The 16,098-nt window shown below is 51.9% G+C and overlaps 1 protein-coding gene across 1 annotated transcript in view; it reads right to left on the reverse strand.

Moving 5' to 3' along the window:
* Positions 1-16,098, reverse strand: part of POGLUT1 (protein O-glucosyltransferase 1) — a 40,219-nt gene that overhangs the window by 14,192 nt on the left and 9,929 nt on the right. Inside the window, exons 2-3 of the mRNA XM_083171447.1 lie at positions 8,561-8,645; positions 7,309-7,452 (exon numbers count right to left, since the gene is read on the reverse strand). Coding sequence (XP_083027573.1) covers positions 7,309-7,452; positions 8,561-8,645 — 229 coding nt within the window. The remainder of the gene's footprint in view (positions 1-7,308; positions 7,453-8,560; positions 8,646-16,098) is intronic.

Raw genomic sequence — 16,098 nt, forward strand, 5'->3', positions numbered from 1 at the left:
TGACGCTGTTACTCAGGAATGGCGGCTGTGGTGTGTACTTACACATCACAGCGCCTACCAGCATCTCTCTGCACCACCTCTCCTGACGCTGTTACTCAGGAATGGCGGCAGTGGTGTGTACTTATACATCACAGCACGCACCTGCATCTCTCTGCACCACCTTTCCTGACGCTGTTACTCAGGAATGGCAGCTGTGGTGTGTACTTACACATCACAGCGCGTACCTGCATTTCTCTGCACCACCTCTCCTGATGCTGTCACTCAGGAACGTCCGGCTGTGGTGTGTACTTACACATCACAGTGCGTACCTGCATCTCTCTGCACCACCTCTCCTGACGCTGTCACTCAGGAACGTCCGGCTTTGGTGTGTACTTACACATCACAGCGCGTACCTGCATCTCTCTGCACCACCTCTCCTGACGCTGTTACTCAGGAATTGTGGCTGTGGTGTGTACTTACACATCACAGCGTGTACCTGCATCTCTCTGCACCACCTCTCCTGACGCTGTTACTCAGGAACGTCCTGCTGTGGTGTGTACTTATACATCACAGCACGCACCTGCATCTCTCTGCGCCACCTCTCCTGATGCTGTTACTCAGGAACGTCCAGCTGTGGTGTGTACTTATACATCACAGCGCGCACCTGCATCTCTCTGCGCCACCTCTCCTGACGCTGTTACTCAGGAACGTCCAGCTGTGGTGTGTACTTATACATCACAGCGCGCACCTGCATCTCTCTGCACCACCTCTCCTGACACGTTTACTCAGGAACGTCCAGCTGTGGTGTGTACTTATACATCACAGCGCGCACCTGCATCTCTCTGCGCCACCTCTCCTGACGCTGTTACTCAGGAATGGCGGCTGTGGTGTGTACTTACACATCACAGCGTGCACCTGCATCTCTCTGCACCACCTCTCCTGACACGTTTACTCAGGAACGTCCAGCTGTGGTGTGTACTTATACATCACAGCGCGTACCTGCATCTCTCTGCACCACCTCTGCTGACGCTGTTACTCAGGAACGTCCAGCTGTGGTGTGTACTTATACATCACAGCACGCACCTGCATCTCTCTGCACCACCTCTCCTGACGCTGTTACTCAGGAATGGCGGCTGTGGTGTGTACTTACACATCACAGCGCGTACCTGCATTTCTCTGCACCACCTCTCCTGATGCTGTCACTCAGGAACGTCCGGCTGTGGTGTGTACTTACACATCACAGTGCGTACCTGCATCTCTCTGCACCACCTCTCCTGACGCTGTCACTCAGGAACGTCCGGCTGTGGTGTGTACTTACACATCACAGCGCGTACCTGCATCTCTCTGCACCACCTCTCCTGACGCTGTTACTCAGGAATTGTGGCTGTGGTGTGTACTTACACATCACAGCGTGTACCTGCATCTCTCTGCACCACCTCTCCTGACGCTGTTACTCAGGAACGTCCTGCTGTGGTGTGTACTTATACATCACAGCACGCACCTGCATCTCTCTGCGCCACCTCTCCTGATGCTGTTACTCAGGAACGTCCAGCTGTGGTGTGTACTTATACATCACAGCGCGCACCTGCATCTCTCTGCGCCACCTCTCCTGACGCTGTTACTCAGGAACGTCCAGCTGTGGTGTGTACTTATACATCACAGCGCGCACCTGCATCTCTCTGCACCACCTCTCCTGACACGTTTACTCAGGAACGTCCAGCTGTGGTGTGTACTTATACATCACAGCGCGCACCTGCATCTCTCTGCGCCACCTCTCCTGACGCTGTTACTCAGGAATGGCGGCTGTGGTGTGTACTTACACATCACAGCGTGCACCTGCATCTCTCTGCACCACCTCTCCTGACACGTTTACTCAGGAACGTCCAGCTGTGGTGTGTACTTATACATCACAGCGCGCACCTGCATCTCTCTGCGCCACCTCTCCTGACGCTGTTACTCAGGAATGGCGGCTTTGGTGTGTACTTACACATCACAGCGCGTACCAGCATCTCTCTGCACCACCTCTCCTGATGCTGTAACTTAGGAACGTCCAGCTGTGGTGTGTACTTATACATCACAGCGCGCACCTGCAGCTCTCTGCGCCACCTCTCCTGATGCTGTTACTCAGGAACGTGAAGCTGTGGTGTGTACTTATACATCACAGCACACACCTGCATCTCTCTGCACCACCTCTCCTGATGCTGTTACTCAGGAACGTCCAGCTGTGGTGTGTACTTATACATCACAGCGCGTACCTGCATCTCTCTGCGCCACCTCTCCTGACGCTGTTACTCAGGAATGGCGGCTGTGGTGTGTACTTACACATCACAGCGTGCACCTGCATCTCTCTGCACCACCTCTCCTGACACGTTTACTCAGGAACGTCCAGCTGTGGTGTGTACTTATACATCACAGCGCGCACCTGCATCTCTCTGCGCCACCTCTACTGACGCTGTTACTCAGGAATGGCGGCTTTGGTGTGTACTTACACATCACAGCGCGTACCAGCATCTCTCTGCACCACCTCTCCTGATGCTGTAACTTAGGAACGTCCAGCTGTGGTGTGTACTTATACATCACAGCGCGCACCTGCAGCTCTCTGCGCCACCTCTCCTGATGCTGTTACTCAGGAACGTGAAGCTGTGGTGTGTACTTATACATCACAGCACACACCTGCATCTCTCTGCGCCACCTCTCCTGACGCTGTTACTCAGGAACGTCCAGCTGTGGTGTGTACTTATACATCACAGCACACACCTGCATCTCTCTGCGCCACCTCTCCTGACGCTGTTACTCAGGAACGTCCAGCTGTGGTGTGTACTTACACATCACAGCGCGTACCTGCATCTCTTTGCACCACCTCTCCTGACGCTGTCACTCAGGAATGGCGGCTGTGGTGTGTACTTACACATCACAGCGCAGACCTGCAACTCAGTGCACCACCTCTCCTGACGCTGTCACTCAGGAACGTCCGGCTGTGGTGTGTACTTACACATCACAGCGCGTACCAGCATCTCTCTGCACCACCTCTCCTGACGCTGTCACTCAGGAATGGCGGCTGTGGTGTGTACTTACACATCACAGCGCGTACCTGCATCTCTCTGCGCCACCTCTCCTGACGCTGTCACTCAGGAACGTCCGGCTGTGGTGTGTACTTACACATCACAGCGCGTACCAGCATCTCTCTGCACCACCTCTCCTGACGCTGTCACTCAGGAACGTCCGGCTGTGGTGTGTACTTACACATCACAGCGCGTACCTGCATCTCTCTGCACCACCTCTCCTGACGCTGTCACTCAGGAACGTCCGGCTGTGGTGTGTACTTACACATCACAGCGCGTACCAGCATCTCTCTGCACCACCTCTCCTGACGCTGTTACTCAGGAATGGCGGCTGTGGTGTGTACTTACACATCACAGCGCGTACCAGCATCTCTCTGCACCACCTCTCCTGACGCTGTCACTCAGGAACGTCCGGCTGTGGTGTGTACTTACACATCACAGCGCGTACCAGCATCTCTCTGCACCACCTCTCCTGACACTGTCACTCAGGAACGTCCGGCTGTGGGGTGTACTTACACATCACAGCGCGTACCTGCATCTCTCTGCACCACCTCTCCTGACGCTGTCACTCAGGAACGTCCGGCTGTGGTGTGTACTTATACATCACAGCGCGTACCTGCATCTCTCTGCACCACCTCTGCTGACGCTGTTACTCAGGAACGTCCAGCTGTGGTGTGTACTTATACATCACAGCACGCACCTGCATCTCTCTGCACCACCTCTCCTGACGCTGTTACTCAGGAATGGCGGCTGTGGTGTGTACTTACACATCACAGCGCGTACCTGCATCTCTCTGCACCACCTCTCCTGACGCTGTCACTCAGGAACGTCCGGCTGTGGTGTGTACTTACACATCACAGCGCGTACCAGCATCTCTCTGCACCACCTCTCCTGACGCTGTTACTCAGGAATGGCGGCTGTGGTGTGTACTTACACATCACAGCGCCTACCAGCATCTCTCTGCACCACCTCTCCTGACGCTGTTACTCAGGAATGGCGGCAGTGGTGTGTACTTATACATCACAGCACGCACCTGCATCTCTCTGCACCACCTTTCCTGACGCTGTTACTCAGGAATGGCAGCTGTGGTGTGTACTTACACATCACAGCGCGTACCTGCATTTCTCTGCACCACCTCTCCTGATGCTGTCACTCAGGAACGTCCGGCTGTGGTGTGTACTTACACATCACAGTGCGTACCTGCATCTCTCTGCACCACCTCTCCTGACGCTGTCACTCAGGAACGTCCGGCTGTGGTGTGTACTTACACATCACAGCGCGTACCTGCATCTCTCTGCACCACCTCTCCTGACGCTGTTACTCAGGAATTGTGGCTGTGGTGTGTACTTACACATCACAGCGTGTACCTGCATCTCTCTGCACCACCTCTCCTGACGCTGTTACTCAGGAACGTCCAGCTGTGGTGTGTACTTATACATCACAGCACGCACCTGCATCTCTCTGCGCCACCTCTCCTGATGCTGTTACTCAGGAACGTCCAGCTGTGGTGTGTACTTATACATCACAGCGCGCACCTGCATCTCTCTGCGCCACCTCTCCTGACGCTGTTACTCAGGAACGTCCAGCTGTGGTGTGTACTTATATATCACAGCGCGCACCTGCATCTCTCTGCACCACCTCTCCTGACACGTTTACTCAGGAACGTCCAGCTGTGGTGTGTACTTATACATCACAGCGCGCACCTGCATCTCTCTGCGCCACCTCTCCTGACGCTGTTACTCAGGAATGGCGGCTGTGGTGTGTACTTACACATCACAGCGTGCACCTGCATCTCTCTGCACCACCTCTCCTGACACGTTTACTCAGGAACGTCCAGCTGTGGTGTGTACTTATACATCACAGCGCGCACCTGCATCTCTCTGCGCCACCTCTCCTGACGCTGTTACTCAGGAATGGCGGCTTTGGTGTGTACTTACACATCACAGCGCGTACCAGCATCTCTCTGCACCACCTCTCCTGATGCTGTAACTTAGGAACGTCCAGCTGTGGTGTGTACTTATACATCACAGCGCGCACCTGCAGCTCTCTGCGCCACCTCTCCTGATGCTGTTACTCAGGAACGTGAAGCTGTGGTGTGTACTTATACATCACAGCACACACCTGCATCTCTCTGCACCACCTCTCCTGATGCTGTTACTCAGGAACGTCCAGCTGTGGTGTGTACTTATACATCACAGCACGCACCTGCATCTCTCTGCGCCACCTCTCCTGATGCTGTTACTCAGGAACGTGAAGCTGTGGTGTGTACTTATACATCACAGCACACACCTGCATCTCTCTGCACCACCTCTCCTGATGCTGTTACTCAGGAACGTCCAGCTGTGGTGTGTACTTATACATCACAGCACGCACCTGCATCTCTCTGCGCCACCTCTCCTGATGCTGTTACTCAGGAACGTGAAGCTGTGGTGTGTACTTATACATCACAGCACACACCTGCATCTCTCTGCACCACCTCTCCTGATGCTGTTACTCAGGAACGTCCAGCTGTGGTGTGTACTTATACATCACAGCGCGTACCTGCATCTCTCTGCGCCACCTCTCCTGACACGTTTACTCAGGAACGTCCAGCTGTGGTGTGTACTTATACATCACAGCGCGCACCTGCATCTCTCTGCGCCACCTCTCCTGACGCTGTTACTCAGGAATGGCGGCTTTGGTGTGTACTTACACATCACAGCGCGTACCAGCATCTCTCTGCACCACCTCTCCTGATGCTGTAACTTAGGAACGTCCAGCTGTGGTGTGTACTTATACATCACAGCACACACCTGCAGCTCTCTGCGCCACCTCTCCTGATGCTGTTACTCAGGAACGTCCAGCTGTGGTGTGTACTTATACATCACAGCGCGCACCTGCATCTCTCTGCGCCACCTCTCCTGACGCTGTTACTCAGGAACGTCCAGCTGTGGTGTGTACTTATATATCACAGCGCGCACCTGCATCTCTCTGCACCACCTCTCCTGACACGTTTACTCAGGAACGTCCAGCTGTGGTGTGTACTTATACATCACAGCGCGCACCTGCATCTCTCTGCGCCACCTCTCCTGACGCTGTTACTCAGGAATGGCGGCTGTGGTGTGTACTTACACATCACAGCGTGCACCTGCATCTCTCTGCACCACCTCTCCTGACACGTTTACTCAGGAACGTCCAGCTGTGGTGTGTACTTATACATCACAGCGCGCACCTGCATCTCTCTGCGCCACCTCTCCTGACGCTGTTACTCAGGAATGGCGGCTTTGGTGTGTACTTACACATCACAGCGCGTACCAGCATCTCTCTGCACCACCTCTCCTGATGCTGTAACTTAGGAACGTCCAGCTGTGGTGTGTACTTATATATCACAGCGCGTACCTGCATCTCTCTGCGCCACCTCTCCTGACACGTTTACTCAGGAACGTCCAGCTGTGGTGTGTACTTATACATCACAGCACGCACCTGCATCTCTCTGCGCCACCTCTCCTGATGCTGTTACTCAGGAACGTGAAGCTGTGGTGTGTACTTATACATCACAGCACACACCTGCATCTCTCTGCACCACCTCTCCTGATGCTGTTACTCAGGAACGTCCAGCTGTGGTGTGTACTTATACATCACAGCACGCACCTGCATCTCTCTGCGCCACCTCTCCTGATGCTGTTACTCAGGAACGTGAAGCTGTGGTGTGTACTTATACATCACAGCACACACCTGCATCTCTCTGCACCACCTCTCCTGATGCTGTTACTCAGGAACGTCCAGCTGTGGTGTGTACTTATACATCACAGCGCGTACCTGCATCTCTCTGCGCCACCTCTCCTGACACGTTTACTCAGGAACGTCCAGCTGTGGTGTGTACTTATACATCACAGCGCGCACCTGCATCTCTCTGCGCCACCTCTCCTGACGCTGTTACTCAGGAATGGCGGCTTTGGTGTGTACTTACACATCACAGCGCGTACCAGCATCTCTCTGCACCACCTCTCCTGATGCTGTAACTTAGGAACGTCCAGCTGTGGTGTGTACTTATACATCACAGCACACACCTGCAGCTCTCTGCGCCACCTCTCCTGACGCTGTTACTCAGGAACGTCCAGCTGTGGTGTGTACTTATACATCACAGCACACACCTGCATCTCTCTGCGCCACCTCTCCTGACGCTGTTACTCAGGAACGTCCAGCTGTGGTGTGTACTTATACATCACAGCGCGCACCTGCACCATCTGTCAGAGACTTATATGATAACAGTAGCGATGTCACTTACCGTGCCGGGAACATGCACTCCTCCTCTCTGTACAATCGGTGGCTGATGATTTGGTAATGTGTCCCCAACTTTCGGCTGAGAACATTTTTCATTAGATCCCGAGAGATTCCAGAATGAAACGGTGCCAGGTCCTGCTGGATAACCCTGGGGAGAGCAAGACGGGTCATGGAAATGATGCATGGGGTAAAGGAAGAGTGGGGGGCACACAGGACTGTCAGCAGAGTGGAGCAGGGTGGGCACACAGGACTGTCAGCAGAGTGGAGCAGGGTGGGCACACATGGCTGTCAGCAGAGTGGAGCAGGGTGGGCACACAGGACTGTCAGCAGAGTGGAGCAGGGTGGGCACACAGGACTGTCAGCAGAGTGGAGCAGGGTGGGCAGACAGGACTGTCAGCAGAGTGGAGCAGGGTGGGCACACAGGACTGTCAGCAGAGTGGAGCAGGGTGGGCAGACATGGCTGTCAGCAGAGTGGAGCAGGGTGGGCAGACAGGACTGTCAGCAGAGTGGAGCAGGGTGGGCACACAGGACTGTCAGCAGAGTGGAGCAGGGTGGGCAGACATGGCTGTCAGCAGAGTGGAGCAGGGTGGGCAGACAGGACTGTCAGCAGAGTGGAGCAGGGTGGGCACACAGGACTGTCAGCAGAGTGGAGCAGGGTGGGCACACAGGACTGTCAGCAGAGTGGAGCAGGGTGGGCAGACATGGCTGTCAGCAGAGTGGAGCAGGGGGGGCAGACATGGCTGTCAGCAGAGTGGAGCAGGGTGGGCAGACATGGCTGTCAGCAGAGTGGAGCAGGGTGGGCAGACATGGCTGTCAGCAGAGTGGAGCAGGGTGGGCACACAGGACTGTCAGCAGAGTGGAGCAGGGTGGGCAGACATGGCTGTCAGCAGAGTGGAGCAGGGTGGGCACACAGGACTGTCAGCAGAGTGGAGCAGGGTGGGCAGACATGGCTGTCAGCAGAGTGGAGCAGGGTGGGCACATAGGACTGTCAGCAGAGTGGAGCAGGGTGGGCAGACATGGCTGTCAGCAGAGTGGAGCAGGGTGGGCACACAGGACTGTCAGCAGAGTGGAGAGGGGAAGGGATGACATGGGGCTGTCGTTACAGCGGCAGGGGGGGGGGGGGGAGAAGAGACGGACGACACGGGGCTGCTGTCGGTACTGCGGGGGTCGGCACGGGGCTGTCAGTATAGCAAGGGTAGCGGGTCACATGGGTCTGAGTAGGGGAGGTAACATGATGTATAGCAGAAGCCTCGTACCTTGCGTAGCAGGTGTCATTGTGACACGGTGTGTGACTCTGGACTCTCTTGTGTATACGGATCAGATATTGGTGCCAGTGTGTGTCTAACATGGAGAGAATAGAAGATGTAGTTATACAGAAGTAGTCTGTGGCGGACTACAACTCTCATCATTACAGCATCCCACTTCTAGATTTCCATACCATGCACCCCTCAGCCCAAACCCCATGGGCCTGCCAACACTACGCCTCCAATCGGAACCAAAACAACTACATTAAATAAGTTGTGGTGGTAATTTGTCTAAAGGTGTGTACACAGGGCACGATATGCCGCACTATGCGAGTCCCGATACCATCAGATCGCACGGCAGGCTAGAGGGGCACAATGTACACTATATAGTGTTGCCTGCCCTCTCTGTCTGGCTGTAATTTGCGCTCACATAGGAGCCCTAAAAAAGCATGCGGTTTGGCTTCCGATGTTCCCTATATCGGGAACATCGGAAGCCAAATCTAACCTTGTGTACACACTATAACACACAACAAATACACTAGGATAATACTTTACTGCAGCCAAATCTATTCTAGTGACCGACATACAATACAGAGATCATCCTAGAGACACACATACTATACAGAGATGATCCTAGTGCCTCATACTATACAGAGATCATCATCCATCCTAGTGACACACATACTATATAGAGATGATCCTAGTGCCTCATACTATACAGAGATCATCCTAGTGCCTCATACTATACAGAGATCATCCTCCATCCTAGTGACACAGATACTATACAGAGATGACCCTAGTGCCTCATACTATACAGAGATCATCCTCCATCCTAGTGACACCCATACAATAGAGATGATCCTAATGCCTCATACTATACAGAGATCATCCTCCATCCTAGTGACACACATACTATACAGAGATGACCCTAGTGCCTCATACTATACAGAGATCATCCTAGTGCCTCATACTATACAGAGATCATCCTCCATCCTAGTGACACACATACTATACAGAGATGACCCTAGTGCCTCATACTATACAGAGATGATCCTAGTGCCTCATACTATACAGAGATCATCCTCCATCCTAGTGACACACATACTATACAGAGATGATCCTAGTGCCTCATACTATACAGAGATCATCCTCTATCCTAGTGACACACATACTATACAGAGATGATCCTAGTGCCTCATACTATACAGAGATCATCCTCCATCCTAGTGACACACATACTATACAGAGATGACCCTAGTGCCTCATACTATACAGAGATCATCCTCCATCCTAGTGACACCCATACAATAGAGATGATCCTAGTGACCAATATACAACACAGAGGTCATCCTTCAACCTAGTGACACACATACAATACAGAGATGATCCTAGTGACCAATATACTACACAGAGGTCATCCTTCAACCTAGTGACACACATACAATACAGAGATGATCCTAGTGACCAATATACTACACAGAGGTCATCCTTCAACCTAGTGACACACATACAATACAGAGATGATCCTAGTGGCACCCATACAATTCAGAGATCATCCCCGTGACCCTCAAACCATAAAAAAAGGTCAGCCTAGTGACCTACATAATACAGAGTAGTGTTATGGTTGTGTCACTGAGGCCCTGCCGATACCGCCTGATCACTGCCATCCCAAACCTTGTGCTGGATTGCCGCACTGCTATGAAAAAGGGATTTTTGTAAGAACTTACCGTTCGAATCCCTTTCTCTGATATGGTCCTGGTGACACAGCTCAACACTGGGATGTAGGAGGGTCCGAAGGAGCCAGGCACCTATCCTAAAGTTTTAGAGGGTAGGCTCCTCCCCTACTGCATCCCAGGACTCTTCAGTTCAATCTTTCAAAGCCACTGGAATACATTAACTCAGTACAAACGCCTGCACATATTATATGCACATTTTATAACAGAAACTGTTAACTTTCAACCATTTTAACATGAACATCATGAAACTTCTGGCATACTTACTGAGCGTAAGGGAGGGATCGCTGTGTCACCAGGACCATATCAGAGAAAGGGATTCGAACGGTAAGTTCTTACAAAAATCCCTTTTTCTCTTTCAATGGTCCTGGTGACACAGCTCAACACTGGGACGTTCCAGAGCCGGTCCTTTGGGAGGGTACGCTCAGGTCTGCAGCTCTCAGCACTGCTCGCCCGAATGATGCGTCCTCCGACGCGAACTCATGGAATCTATAGAATTTGGCAAATGTGTGAACAGATGACCAAGTGGCAGCTCTGCAAACCTGCTCAGCTGTGGCCCCATGTCGAACCGCCCAAGAGGTGGCAACTGACCTGGTGGTATGCGCATTTATTTTGGCCGGTACTGGTCTACCCACCTTGGTGTATGCAAAGGCTATCACAGACCGCAACCACCTAGCAATAGTCTGCTTAGATGCAGGCCAACCAATTTTGTGTACGTCATACAATACCAACAATGTGTCAGTCTTCCTGACACTCTTCACTCTGTCCACATATATGCGTAAGGCACGCACAACATCCAAAGTTCTCAACTTGTCCCTTTTCTTAGAACCCTCTGGGGGTTGAAACACAGGTAGAACTATCTCCTGATTTAAATGGAAGGTAGATACCACCTTCGGTAAAAACTGAGGCACTGTTCTTAAAACAGCCCTGTCATCATGAAAAATTAAGAAGGGAGATTTACATGACAAAGCTCCAAATTCTGAAACTCTTTTAGCAGATGCTACTGCTAACAAAAACACTAGCTTCCACGTGAGAAACTTAAAGTCAGCCGACCTTAAAGGTTCAAAAGGTGCCTTTTGAAGGCATTCCAAAACCAGTGATAGATCCCAAGGTGCTACTGGTTGCTTGTATGGAGGTTTCAACCTGGATACTCCTTGTAAAAAGGTTTGAATTTCCGGCAAAATGGCTATCTTTTTCTGGAAATAGATGGACAAGGCCGAAATCTGCACCTTCAGTGACTGAAGGCTTAGGCCCGATGAAAAACCATCTTGTAAAAATTCCATCATTCTTGATAGCTTAAAATGAGATGTATGAGCCTTTCTTCTCTCACACCATCGAATGTAAGTCTTCCAGACTCTATAATAATTTGCCGAAGATACAGCTTTTCTGGCTTTTATCATCGTCTGTACTACTGCCTCAGAAAACCCTTTTCTTTTCAAAATGGTGGTTTCAATAGCCAGGCCGTCAAAATCAATCGATCTGAATCCAGGTGATTGAATGGGCCTTGTCTTAGAAGGTCTGGTCTCAGAGGTAGACGCCATGAGTCCACAGACAACCTCTGAAGCCTCGAGTACCAGGATCTCCTTGGCCAATCAGGGGCCACTAAGATCACTGGAACCTTCTGCCCCTGTATTTTCTTCAGAAGTCTCGGTAACATTGGTACTGGTGGGAATGCATAAAGGAGATCTCCCTGCCAGTGAATAGTCATGGCATCCACTGCCTCCGCTAGTGGATCCCTTGTTCTGGCATAGAACCTGGGCACTTGACGGTTGATCCTGGATGCCATCAGGTCCACATCCGGAGTTCCCCACATCGAAGTGATTTGTTGAAACACCTGAGGGTGTAAGCTCCATTCCCCTTCCTTGAGCTCCTCCCTGCTCAGGAAGTCGGCTTCTATATTCTCTATTCCTGGGATGAATATAGCCGATACAGCTGGAACATTCTGTTCCGCCCATAGGAAGATTCTGGATACCTCCCACATGGCCAATCTGCTGCGTGTACCTCCCTGGTGATTCAGATACGCCACAGCTGTGGCATTGTCGGTCTGAATCCTCAAAGGGAGGTTCTGTAACCTGTCTCCCGCCAAGGAAATCACTTTCCAGACAGCTCTCAGCTCCAAGATGTTGATTGGTAACGCTGATTCCTCTGCCGTCCACAGGCCCTGAAGCCTGAGATCCAGGACTATTGCCCCCCAGCCCCTGAGACTGGCGTCGGTAGTTACTATCAACCAGTCCCAGGTCTGTAATGACCGACCCCACTGAAGGGAATCTACTTCTGTCCACCATTTCAAGGATTCTCGGGTGTCCGAAGACAGCACTATCATCTCGGATTTCATGGTCAAAGTGTTTCCTGACCAGGCTGACAAAATGTTCCATTGGAACCTCCGAGAGTGGAACCTGGCAAATTGAAGCGTCTCGAATGACGCCACCATCTTCCCCAGGAGCTTGAGGCACCTCCATACTGAAATGCTCTGAGCCCTGAGAATCTCCTGGACTAGGGTGACCAGATCCCTGGCCTTTACCTCCGGGAGGAATACCCGATGAAGATGGGTGTCCAGTATGACTCCCAAGAATTGGAGCCTTTGTGACGTTACCAACTGAGATTTTTGCAAATTTAAAATCCAGCCGTGAGCCTGCAAAAAACTGATGGCCTCTGCCAAGTGACTCTGCAGCATGGCTGCTGACTCTGCTTTGAACAGGAGATCGTCCAAATAGGGTATTACTGTGATTCCCCTGAGCCTCAGCACCGCCGCCATTACTGACATTATCTTTGTGAATACCCTTGGCGCGGTTGCTAGCCCAAAGGGTAACGCCCGGAATTGTAAATGCAGGTCTCCTATGGCAAACCTCAACAAGGTCTGATGCTCCGGGTGTATAGGAACGTGCAAATATGCGTCCTGGACATCCATGGACGCCAAAAATTCTCCCTGGTCCAGACTCAGGAGTACTGACCGTAGGGACTCCATTTTGAAATGGTCTACCCATAAATGAACATTTAGGGATTTCAAATTTAGTATTGGTCTGAAAGACCCGTCTGGTTTGGGCACCAGGAACAGCGTGGAGTAAAAGCCTTTCTTCCACTCTGCCCTGGGGACTGGTGTAACCACCCCTTTTTCCAAAAGGGAGTGAGCTGCTCTCACAAGAGCTGTACGCAGCCGTGCCTCCTTTGGTAAGGATGTGGGGATGAACCTCTTCGGAGGCGGCCCTCTGCAAGGGATTTTGTAACCCTGTGTTATAATATCTAACACCCAGGCATCCTGGCCTAGAGAAGCCCAAGCGTCCCTGAAGAGTGTGAGACGCCCCCCCACTTTTGTCACTGTCGGGCGAAGCCCCTGACAGTCATGCAGAGGGTTTATCCTCTCCTTTTGTGGCAGGCTTCTTGTGAAAAGAGCCAAATTTTGACTTTTGTGTCTTGCCTCTAGAGGACTGAAACCTTCCCCTGAAAGACTGTCCTCGAAAGGACGCACCACCTCTAGGGGAGGGCCGAAAGGACGGCTTAAAAGCAGAAAATCTGGACGTCTGCTTTGCTGAGGAGGCTGGCAGGAATGTACTTTTGCCGCCCGTGGCCTGTTTTATAATCTCCTCTAATTCGGTACCAAAGAGTACCTTTCCTTTGAAGGCTAATGTCTCCAGAGCCTTCTTGGACTCATTGTCTGCTTCCCAGGCTTTAAGCCAAAGCACTCTCCTGGCATTAATGGAGACTGTGGACACTCTGGTTGCCATTTTAATAGCTTCCTCCTCTGCTTCCACTGCATATTCTGCCGCTGCCTTAATCTTTTCTGCAAGCAGTAATGCTCCAGGGTCAGCCTGCAGCATGGTGCATAATTCACCAGCCCACTCTATCATGGCCTTAGAGACCCAGGCTGAAGCAATAAGGGGCCGTAAGGTAAACCCCACCCCTTCAAAGATAGCTTTGAGGTTTCCCTCCAGCTTTTTATCCACAGAATCTTTAAAAGCTGCACCGCCCTGTACTGGCAATACAGTAGCCTTGGACAAACGTGCCACTGAAGCGTCCACAACTGGGACCTTTTCCCAGAGCTCCGCATGAGACTCTGGCATGGGGTACAGATTAAGGAATCGTTTTGGCATCTGAAGCCTCTTATCAGGAGTTTTCCAAGCCCCTTCTAGCAATTCCTGTAACCCCTCATCTGAAGGAAAAGTAACAGCCTCCTTCCGCTGTCGCTTAAAAACACCTTTAACAGGAGTCTTATCCTCCACAGACAGCTTTAAAGCCTGCTTCACAGCTACAATGAGATCCTCTATACCAGCAGCAGAGTTCTCTTCCAAATCATCACCCTGATCCCAGGGGATGTCAGTATACTCTCCTTCCTCTTCATCTACCACAGTAGTTAAAGCATAAGACCTTCTAGGGGTCCCTGCCACATCATCCATTTTGTCCAGCATTTCACTGAACCTGTTGATCCCTTTAGCAGTATCCTGCATCACCTGAATCAGTGCAGGATCTGCCTGGGTAAGAGGCAAGGAGCCGGACGACTGCTGAGATGATGGCATAGGTCTCTGTGATTCTACCAGCCCATCACTCTGCCTGTCCAAAAGCTGCACCAAAGCGTTTACTGACCTGCCTAGGGCCCTGGCCCACGCAGGTTCCATCTGCTCTGCCCTATGGGGTTCACTGCCCATGGGTCTCACATCAGCGCAAGTAATACATAAGCCCCCCTTGGCCATCTGCTCAGGGACAAACTTTTGTGTGCAAACATTGCACGCGCTCAGTGCACTGAGGGCTCCCTCCCCCAAAACCACAGCCTGATGCTCAGACATGATGCAAGTGATAAATGTATATCTATCAGTATACACAGTGCAAACAATGTACAAGCGTTTATACAGAGGCAATGCACCCAATCACTTATCTGTCTGTTGGTTTCAACTGCGGGGAAGCGATGCCCAGGAAATCCAAGTCACTCTGCCAGGATCAATTAGCCAGCTCAGCTCCGCTGCAAGCGTTCTGAAAGGCGCCAAAGTCAGAGTGAAGGAAGAGACCACAGGTCCCTGCTGCTGCGGGGTCCGTGACCTTTTGGCGCCAACCACCCCCAGCCAGCCGCTCCTTAGGTAGGATTTCCTAGTTCCAGTGTCTCCCCCTCAACTGGGGATCACTTGGAACATGCCTGTCACAACGCTGCTGTCCTCTCATATAGGAGCTCAGTGTGTAAGCTCCGCATAAAATGGCCGCCGCCATCACGGAGCGCCTGTCCCCCATGATCCCCACCTAAATGTGGAGCCGGTTTCAGGGTACTCCGGAGCCCAGGCAGCCTTTTTAGAAAAGGCTATAAGCGCTGCACAGGGAGACCAGACAGTGTCTCCCCTGTGCACAGTGAGCTGACAGGACGCGCTTCTGTCAGCTCCTGCTGCGCTAGCAGTGTGAGGATTCACTATGAGAATCCTCACACTGTGCCTACCTAGCTAGGGTAAAAGTTAATAAAACAATAAAAATCCCCTAACTACTCTAATTCTTCAGCTGCTCCTGCAGCCCTTTAGAATAGCACCCACTCCAGTGGGCACCTAACACGAACTGAAGAGTCCGGGATGCAGTAGGGGAGGAGCCTACCCTCTAAAGCTTTAGGATAGGTGCCTGGCTCCTTCGGACCCTCCTACATCCCAGTGTTGAGCTGTGTCACCAGGACCATTGAAAGAGAAATGTTGTTTAGTGTTCATTGCCGTGTGCATGTGACCTATTCCCAGTGTGGGGAAAGCTGAGCATCTACATAAATGCAGGGCACCCCCCAAGAGCGATGAACAGGGGATGTCATACGAGGCCATGCCCCCTCCCTGGGTGGTCAAAACCTTTTTTCGGGTGAGCACA

The sequence above is a fragment of the Crinia signifera genome, chromosome 2 (genome assembly GCF_055691185.1).
Source record: "Crinia signifera chromosome 2, ASM5569118v1, whole genome shotgun sequence".
NCBI classification, from domain to species: Eukaryota; Metazoa; Chordata; class Amphibia; order Anura; family Myobatrachidae; genus Crinia; species Crinia signifera.